At 39.4% G+C, this 9,840-nt stretch overlaps 1 protein-coding gene across 2 annotated transcripts; it reads right to left on the bottom strand.

Annotated features, from left to right (window-relative positions):
- Positions 1-3,348: 3,348 nt before the first annotated feature.
- On the bottom strand, positions 3,349-9,327 carry LOC105044276 (chorismate synthase 2, chloroplastic). Of its 2 annotated transcripts, XM_010922094.4 has the most exons (13): positions 9,013-9,326; positions 6,886-7,036; positions 6,647-6,723; positions 6,461-6,519; positions 6,279-6,362; positions 5,827-5,919; positions 5,225-5,305; positions 5,015-5,146; positions 4,689-4,791; positions 4,402-4,496; positions 4,229-4,294; positions 3,783-3,867; positions 3,349-3,665 (listed from the first exon to the last, which is right to left on the bottom strand). In XM_010922094.4, the coding sequence occupies exons 1-13, from the start codon at positions 9,155-9,157 to the stop codon at positions 3,508-3,510; spliced, it is 1,329 nt and encodes a 442-aa protein (XP_010920396.3). In that variant the 5' UTR covers positions 9,158-9,326; the 3' UTR covers positions 3,349-3,507. The 2 variants fall into 2 exon arrangements, with proteins under 2 accessions (XP_010920396.3, XP_073111344.1); XM_073255243.1 differs by lacking the exon at positions 5,225-5,305 and having other exon boundaries at positions 9,013-9,327.
- Between the last annotated feature and the right edge of the window lie 513 nt (positions 9,328-9,840).

Raw genomic sequence — 9,840 nt, 5'->3', positions numbered from 1 at the left:
GTATTGTAGAATAATACATCGATGGAGCTTTCATTATCAATAAGATATGATTTTACATCATAGTTAGCTATCGTCATAGATACAACAACAGTATCATTATGAGGAGTTTGGACTCCTCATAGATCTTTCTCGAAAAAAATAATGTCGACATTTTCCTCCTAACATTTTGAGGAGCTTTTTGAGTCATCCGTCACTCGTAGTCTCGATCTTGATGAGATCATGTTGATCACATCCACTATCGATTGGATATGAGTTTCTTTCTCAGGATGCGGCTGTGGTTGAGGATCAGTAGGCAGCTGCGCAGGTCAGTCCCATAGATATTTTTCGAGATATCTTTGCCTAATCAGAGCTTCTATCTCGTCCTTCAACTGGATGCATTATTCAGTATCATGACCATGGTCACGATGAAACCGACAATAGTGTTTCCTGTTGCGAGATGTCAGCCGTGACTTTATGGCTAGGGTCATTGGAGGTAACTCTTCCCTTCAATCTCCATAAGAATCTGTGCACGAGTAGTAAGAGAAGTGTAAGAGTCATATCTACTATCAAAGTTCTTTGGCTTGAACTTGATCAGACAGGTGGAGCCTCTCTCTCAACACAGGTTCTACTGGATCCCATAGAGGTTCCATCCTTCCTTATCTTCTTCTAATCTTTGCCTTCGGATTAGCGCCGGTCAGTTGCACCCTCTTCGATGCAAATGTATTTGTAAGCATGCTCAAGGAGTTCGATATAGGTCTGGAGAATCATTTTGTCAGGAAATAGGTAAATCTGGAGCTTCGTAACCCCCTCTTCATAGTCAGATGGCCATTGTTTCATTGAGGTTCCAGACCTCTAAGATGGCGGCATTGAAACGTGCCATAAAATCTTATAGAAATTTTCTGTCTTGCTGCTCGACGAAGAAGAGACTGTCGGAAGTTCGTGACATCCTTCTACTGGTACTGAAGTGAGTCACGAAGAGCTGTTCGAACTGCTCAAATGAACGGATGCTCCCCGATTGAAGCCCGTAGTACCAAGCTCGAGTAATTTTTCAGAGAGTAACCGAAAAGACAATAATAAGAGTCTTGTAGCTTTCAAGATGGTCGAGTGGATCGGTGGAGCCATCATACAGCTCAATCTACAGCATCTTGAACCGATTGGAAATCGGCTCATCCAGAATTCATCAGGAGAAAGGCGGACAAGTGTTGATGTCAAGTTCGTCGATAGAATTTGATTATTTATTTGGAGCTGATCCAGTCAGCGGTCAAGCTCCCTCAGTTTATGGACGTATTCATCTAACGTCTCTAAGATTCATCAGAAAGCTGAGAATATCTTGGGGTAGAGCCTTCCCTAGAAGAATTTGATAGAGACCGTGGTCTCTTCCCCTTTTGTGAGACTCATCAAGGAGAAGGAGATCGATGATTTCTAGAGTCGGCATGTGGAGCGTGCCTAGAGTCAGGGCGAGGTAAGTGTCGGATGGGTCAATGACTCATCCGATGGAAGTGTCCAGTCGAGTGGCAAGATAGAGAACGAGACCGATGACTGTACCTGGATGGCACATCTTGCAGTGCCAGTTTCTCCAACCATCATTGCTGCTGCTGCTACTCTGCAATTTGCTGGAGATTGTGAATAGCCTCCATCAGTGTCTTCACTTGCTGCACCAAGGCAGCAAATTATTGTTGGTCCGTAGTGACCATCAATCGTAAAGCACTGGGCTCCGCGAGAGTCGCTAGAAGTGCATCATGGCACGATGAGCGTGGGCAGAACTGATGAAAGCGTTCTGTACTCTCGTCTTGGCCATTATGGTTCTTGTGAAAGAATATTTCTTTCCCTTCTTTGCGTGCCAAACTGTTGCTGCCAATCTTCGATGAGATGGTCGACGGTGAGCCGAGTTGTAGTGTCTGAGTATTGAACCACAGAAAACCTACAAAATGAAATCCTTTTACCGAATGTTGTCCGATAGGAGACCCTCCGATGGCTAAGCCAGCTGAAGAAAGGGAAGAATGGAAAGCCAAAAGCAAGAGCCCAAAAGCTTATAATTAGTCCAACTTATTCGGTCTCCTGCAACTTTTGCTTTAGATGGAGCAAGGAAAGCCATTACTGTATAACTCTCGTCTCTGAATATTCGAAACGTGAAAGTTATGGTATTTGTTGGACGGTTACCTTATTAACTATCATTAAGACTGAGTAATGGACCGTTCGTGGGCGATTATCGTGCCTCACAACCGCATGTAGTTAATGCTCATTCTGGATAACCGTCGTCTGATCTCCAGATCTGTGGGATTTAGATAGTCACATAACACCAAAACATCGTCGATCAGATGTCGACTATATGTCGAACGTTGCCGGTCGATCATCGATTGTGTTGAGCTTAGTCGGTTAAATACCAACTTGATCAAATCCTGCTAATCTAAATCGGCTCAATTCATAGCATAGCATTTAGTCGGCTCAATTCATAATCAAGTCGGTCCAGAGACGAGAAAAAGGGATAGTCACCGTGCACTTAATCGATAGGGATGCGAAGAGAAAAAATAATGGCTAAGCGACGAAGATCTACCCCAATAGATATCGTATCCATGATGTCTTTTTTCAATTCACATAATTCTGTTTTCGTAGAATGAACTGATAGAAACCTGAAGATTTACATTAGCACCTGCAATAACCGATTAAGCAACATTGCTGCTTTAAAAAGTTTGTATTGCATTATTATGTTCTGAACATTTGCCTCTTTTTTTCCCCCCATCTGGGCATTCGTACGAACCAATTATTTGAATTTTGTATATATCAAAATTGGTGAGATATGTGATTATGCAACTGTATAATGCATTATGCTTGGTTTTAATTATTACGATATCCTAGCAGGCAACAAACCAGCCAAGCTCGGCTACTGCAGTAGTACTCCAAGGCACTTATCTACCAGTGTTATTATTTTTCTTGAGACAATTTTGATGTGGAGCTGGAGTGGCAATTAAGCTTGAGCCCGTCCAAATTGTTTTGAGTGCGTGAGACATGGGACTCGCATGACCTTGGCAGGGAGCAATTCACCTAGTTTAAAGTTGAAGGGAAAACAACCATCTAGCTTGGCCTTGTCCACAAGGCACTAAGGTTTCAGGATCCAAATTCGGAACATTAACCTGAATCCTGATGGAAAGTGCAGTTCCTGCTTCAGATGATGATGCGCGGACAAGTAGGGTTCCCATTCTCAACAAATATAGACAATCTTAACATATTGAATGCTACAAATGCAAATAATCTTAACATATTGAACGTAACAAATACCTACGAAATCCCAGCTCAATCACGCTCACTGTATAAACTAATGTTTCTTCAACCACTAGGTACCTAAAGGCATTACAGAATCACAGCCAATCATGAAAACCAGCAACAATTGCCCTGATCCACATAATACATACGGTAATACAACGAATAATGATCAAAACACCAAACCAGCTGCTGCATGAGCAGTCCCATTACCTCTGTTGTTGTAGCAAAAGAGGAAATAAAAACAAAATTGTTCCTGGAGAAAATAAATTACAGTGCAAGTTTTGACGACAACAAGGGTCCATTGACGAGTGGACTAACTGGCTGCTGGAGGACCGGGTTCACCGGAAACATCTCACATTGAGCTAGGTGTGCCATCAGTTGATCCAATAGCACCAAAGCTACCATTGCTTCCACCATCGGAACAGCTGCCATAGAAGACCAAATGCCAATGAAGCAACCAAAAAGACAAGCACATTTGGAGAAGGGTCATTAAAGAACTGTTCCCTGTTTTCTATGGAAACAGATGTGGAACAAATTTGTACCTCTAGGGACCACGCAGGGATCATGGCGGCCCCTTGCTATAAGCTCAGTCTCCTGTCGATCTCTGGTTACTGTATTCTGTTTTTTCTGCATGGATCAATTACATATTGAATCAAATAGTATTGAAGTCCACCAATGCAACAACAGTTGAAAAGCAAAACATAAACTGAAATTTTCTTTATAATAAAGTTGTTATACAGTCCCTACAACTAAAGCATGTGCTTGAATATCATTTCATTACTTCAAGAGCCCTAAATCATCAGATGGACAAGTGAATTTTAAGTAGGGAAATGAAGTGGTTATTTTTTCTACACAATCTGGAGAGTTCCAATTATTGTATCATAATAATAAGCAACATGAGGAACTGCTTATTGCGTAAAATCTTTCCATACTTCAGGAAAGAAATGGTGCTGATGATGACATATATATGTGGAGAGAACCCGCTTACCCCGATAGTAGAGGTTGGTTTAAAAGCTATTCTCATGTAGATGGTTTCTCCATTGGATATCCCTCCCTGTACACATACATCTTCAAATCTTAGGACAATAATTTTAATCCATGAATTCATAAAATTGCAGTTCCGAGGAACAACTACAGGAATAAAACAGCGAAGGAGCAGACCTGTATACCGCCTGATCGATTTGTTCTTGTTCGTATGTTTCCATTCTTGTCCGTATAGAACTCATCATTATGCTCACTTCCAGTCATAAAAGTACCTGCATAGATTGGAACAAGCTACAGGTATGACACCACCAATGAAGGTAACAGGACAATATATTGTCTTTATTTCCATAAAAGATCAAACTGACCATGTCCAATTGGATCATAGAACCCACATATTGGCACATTGGTTGAGCCAACAAACCTTAGATAAAATTTTACGGTATTACTGGTTTCCGTTCACCAACCTGCAAATCCACTGCCGAACTCAAATCCCTTGGTTGCTGGCAGAGACAGTACAGCTTTTGCCAAATCAGCTTCAAGTTTATCGAAGACTGGACAACCTAGCCCCTGACAAAATATGGTGATAGCGGTTATTTAACTAATCTTAGAGGAAGCTATAATACATTTTGGAAAGATCTAGACAGAGAGCAAATCTACAAAAAAATTATTGGGAAAAAGAATAAATAAATGAATATTTTTACTCCAACTCCTATGGCATAAAAGCAGGATAAATGTGTACTGCTTGGGAAGGGCTTCAGGGTAATGATGCTGGATGACATGAAATACTTACACGTGGAACATTTCTTGCAATGCAGGTCACAACACCACCAACGGAGTCCCCTTTCACTCGTATAGCATCAATGGCATCAATCATCTTCTGAGCATATTCTGGATCTGGACACCTAACTATGTTGCTTTCTATCTGGTAAAAAAATTCACACAAATTTAATACAACACAAAGAAGTCTTGTAACTCTTAACGGGATCTAGCAACTTCAAACCTGCTCAAAGGTCACAGTGTCATTATCAACCAGCCCTTCTGGAAGTACAACTTTATGAACTTGAGAAACATATGCCAGAATCTGTTTTTTGGGGGGTGGGGGGAAGAAATTTTAACAGAAGGAAAAGCTATCCATTTCAGCATGAGAAGCATGTAGTATTCATAACTCGAAACCAGTTGTTTTAGTGAGTGATGCACAAGTCAACAATAGTGACAAACATATTTTTTGACACAAATATAATAGCATCCGCCAGATAAGTTCTTTCTTTTTTATGTTTTGTCCTTGTGAGAGTAGCTCAGAACAAACATAGTTTAACAGGGAAATGAAAACTATACATAAGTTTATTCCATTAGATATTAGTAGGATACAAGCACATGTCAAGTCTAGCATCAGATAAATATCAGGACTATATATTTAACCTAAATCCATTTGTATGTTCTTAAGTTCTATGCATCTTAGAACAAAGACAGTGCCACAAGGAGACTGAAAAGGCATCAGAGCTTGTCAACTATATTGAGAGGACATGAAATAATCTCTCAACACTGAAAGAAAAATGAACCAATTTCAGAAATTATCAGAAACAATTCGATACACAAACAGACCTCAGTTCCTGCTTTCATTTTCAGAATCCTTTTTGCAACAGCTCCAGCTGCAACTCTCCCAATTGTTTCTCTTGCTGATGATCTGCCACCTCCCTACAGCTCCATTTCAGAATATCATACATCATGGGCATTTAAAATTTATGTTCAACCAAGCATCCCTCGACTGTTAGTGAACAATAATCTCTTGAGTCTGGCAAAACTATGATCTAGAGATTGGATTCAAAGATTTCTCATAAGGAAAATAACATGTCCCCGAAAAGGTTGCTGAAACACTGTAAGCCATGTTCTTTTAAAGCATTGGTAAAGCAAAAACAAAGATTTTGGCCCCAAATTTAAACCTGAACCTCTGATTATCACACAAAAATTTTGGGTATAGCGTATCTGGGGGCAATTTGGGAAGGTATCAGCACTCTTCTCATAATAAGGTAGCATCTGAAAGGAATATAGGTTACCTGCACTGATCTTAAACCATATTTATAATCATATGTCGCATCTGCATGAGAAGGCCTATATGCTATTGACATTTCACTGTAATCCTACAATGATCCAAGGGTTGATCAATTAGAAGTTGAATAAATAAAACAACATAAACATAATAATCAAAGAGCTGCTCCCATTTTTGTTGAGTGCTTACATGTCCTCTCTGATCTGTATTTGGTACAAAAACATGGATTGGAGTTCCAGTAGTCATTCCTGTAATACATGTTGTACATCAATCAACTGGATCAAACAATGTCAGAGCATGCTGACTGGAGTCCTGACTTTGTCTGGTGGCACCTAAACATGAGTATCGTAAAGAAAGGAGGAAATTTTTTTTCACCTTCCGAGATTCCTGAAAAAATTTGACAAGTATCAGTCTCCTTCCTTGGCGTAGTTATTCTGCTTTGACCTGGCCTCCTGAGTACAAAATCATTTAAGTGTGGCTAAATGAAAGCACACCTTAAAACTTTTACCATCACATAGGGTGAAAATAAACAAGAGGTTTAGAAAACTGTATGCCAGTTGAGAGTGAATTATGTAAAATGAAAATTTTGGGTCTGTTTGGAAAGTGCACGAAACCTTCTATCAAGTTCTACTTGCATATCAGCTTCAGAAAGAGGAATTCTTGGAGGGCATCCACTGATGATACATCCAACACCACCACCATGAGATTCTCCGTAAGTGGCCACTTTAAAGTAATTTCCAAATACATTTCCAATTGCCTGAACCTCTGCTCTTTCAAAAGAGACAATATAAACTTAGATTTTGAACATTCAGGACTAAGTCTATAAAATGACAGATGATCATAATATACAACCATATAGGCAAAAAAATGCCCATCTAGAAGAATGATAAGCAATTCAACTGATAGAAAGTTGAACATTTTTTTATAAAAAGTGGCACAAAGGGAAAGCATGAGAATAGAACCTAGACATGGATGTCTTTATATGAAACTTGGTGATCACTGGACTCTGAATATGACTTCTAAACTATTGTATTAATATTACCCACATCAAGGTTTGACGTCTTGGCAGGACAATGGGCATCCCATCCCGTTCATGTGAGAAAATGGGATTAGGATATGGTTGGGACTCCGGAAACCATTTACGAGTGGGGAGAAGAAGAAAGAGGAAAGAAGGAAAGGAAAGATGAAGAAAAGGAAAAAAGTGAAAGAAAAGAAGAAGAAGAAAAATGAAATAAAGGAAGGAAGGAGAAAAAGAAAGGACAGAAGGAAAGAAGAAAGAAAGAAGAAAAAAAGGAAAAAAGAAAAAAAAATAAGAAAGGGATCAGAAAAGAAAGAAAAATGAAAGGAAAGACAGGAAGGTATTAGAAAATAAAGAAAAGAAGTAAAGAAAGAAAGGAAAGGAAAGGTGGGGAGAGAGATAGGGATATCTATTGGGATGCATGACCAAAACGCTGTTGGGATAGGACAGCACAGCGAGACATCCCGTTCCATAAAAAAAACCAAGACACCTCCATCCCAATAGGATTTAAAACCTTGCTCTCAATGGCCTAAGACATGGTTAATTTTGTAGCACGAACATGACAGAACAACTGCCAAATAAATGGGAGAACCTTAGAAGCTTCACAAAAAAAATATATTAAGATGAAAACATTTGGTACTTTATATAAAAGGAGTGGAAAGAAATCATGGTCTAGAACTAAAACTCTCAGAATAGTGAAAAAGCAACGGTATCAATCAACGAAAATATATTTTAAACTAGATTGTGGAATCTGGATGAAGAATCAAATATTTTAAACTCCAAGAACATGAGCTCATTTAAATTCTACAAAGAAACAAGAAATGACAAATTGTCAAGATTGCGGGGAAAGAAACAACCAGACTGCCAGAAATTAGTAAAATGACTACAGAAAGCAGTTTTTTTTTTTTTTTTGCTTTTTTACTTTTCTGGTGTTGGTGGGGCGGTGCAGTACAGAAAGCATATTCACTGGATAAGCAAATAAAAACAATGGCAGCTGAAAAGCTATGGCAGAACTTTTATGTCCAAATGAAGAACAAAAGTGAGAAACAAAATGGACTAACATTAGCATGCAAAGAATTACTGATTTGCATCTTTGCATCATTTTCATGAAAATTTAATCCTGTCTTGGAGTATTTTACATTAAACAAGTACATAGTACCGACTCCTGCATCTAAAACCACTTGCTCTGCAATTTTTTAAAAACTTATTTTCCAGAAATAATCAAGTCCTCTGATTTCCTTTCTTTCCTTCTTGTTTTCTTGTTTTCTTTCTTTGATCTCGTCAATAACCAAACGACGCTTTACACCGGGGTTCTTGCCTAACGTGGTAGAATATCCTTGTGCTATGTATGCACTTATATCGACGCATTGATATGAATCTCTTTCTGTTATGTGTTCACTTTCAATCACCAAGTATTAATTTCAAGAAAACAAGACCAGATCTTTTATCTTTTCCTCAATTTGTTTCCTATGCCACAAACTCCATTCTAACAATAAGCTATGTGCTTCCCTATTTCATCATATTACCCATGATTTTTTTTTTTTTTTTTTTTTTTGTTTTCTAAACTCCCTTCTTCTTCCTTAATTTTTTTTTAAAAAAAATTGAATTTTATATAACGGCGATGAGAAACATCGTCATCGCCATCAGGAACCAGATTTGGGGAAAAAGAAAAATTGTAATAGATCGGGATAAAAAGGTAAACAAAAGGGGTCTCCGGGCAGACCTAGCCTTCGAGGAGGGCAGCTCCGCCGTCGGATCGCGACCTGGACGGACAGCCCCCGGAGATCAGAAGGCCGGAAACCGAGGCCGGTGACGCCGTCGGCTCGGAGGGCCTCCACAAAGGGTTTCGAAGCGAGCGAAGACGCCATCTCTCCTCCTCTCTCTCCCTCCCCCCTCCCCTTCCTTCTATCGTTGGCCTCAAGAAGAAGAAGAGAGCTTGGTGGTGCAGGAGAGGGAGAGAAACACAACCTAACCCCGAAGGCGAATATAATAATGTACACCGCCACCACCAGCCCACCAACCCCCGAAGACGGACCAGTTCGGTTTCGCAGCTTGCCTTTTAACTCGACCCGGACTACGGAAGAATTAAATGTCTTCCCATCCGAGTTAGCCCTGTTTCCCGATAAAACCACTGATAACAACTTCTCCAACAATCATAATAATAAAGAAAGAAAAATAAAACAGAAAAAAAACATATTCATAAGAATTAATGACCTAAAAAATTCTATACTCTTACGTTCTTTTCAATTTTAGTATATCGTTCATTTTTTCCAATCATATATATTTTATAAATTTTTGCCTTAAAGTTAAATGAGTATTAAAATGCTTTTCTCTACCTTCCCCTTAATCAAACCCCTGCCCTCTTTTCCATCCCTCCACTTCCACTCTCTCCACCTCCACCTCTCCTGTTCGTTCAAATCTCTTTCCATTGGGTTCAAGCCTGACGAGGCTTGAACCGACTTTCACCGATGATTCTAAGCATACATATAGTCCAAGTCACCAACTTCTTCCAATTAATCTAACACGGTTTAAGTAATGTGGAAAGATCTTC

Source organism: Elaeis guineensis, chromosome 4 (assembly GCF_000442705.2).
Source record: "Elaeis guineensis isolate ETL-2024a chromosome 4, EG11, whole genome shotgun sequence".
Taxonomy (NCBI): domain Eukaryota; kingdom Viridiplantae; phylum Streptophyta; class Magnoliopsida; order Arecales; family Arecaceae; genus Elaeis; species Elaeis guineensis.
The sequence above is the reverse complement of the archived record's forward strand: the minus strand, read 5'-3'. Positions and strand labels throughout refer to the sequence as shown.

Coding starts and splice junctions, on each gene's coding strand:
- LOC105044276 (XM_010922094.4), bottom strand. CDS start 9,157: ATGGCGTCTTCGCTCGCTTCGAAACCCTTTGTGGAGGCCCTCCGAGCC. Junction 5,147..5,224: donor ACACTGTGACCTTTGAGCAG/GTTTGAAGTTGC, acceptor TTTTTTTACCAG/ATAGAAAGCAACATAGTTAG. Junction 3,868..4,228: donor AACCAACCTCTACTATCGGG/GTAAGCGGGTTC, acceptor TGATCCATGCAG/AAAAAACAGAATACAGTAAC.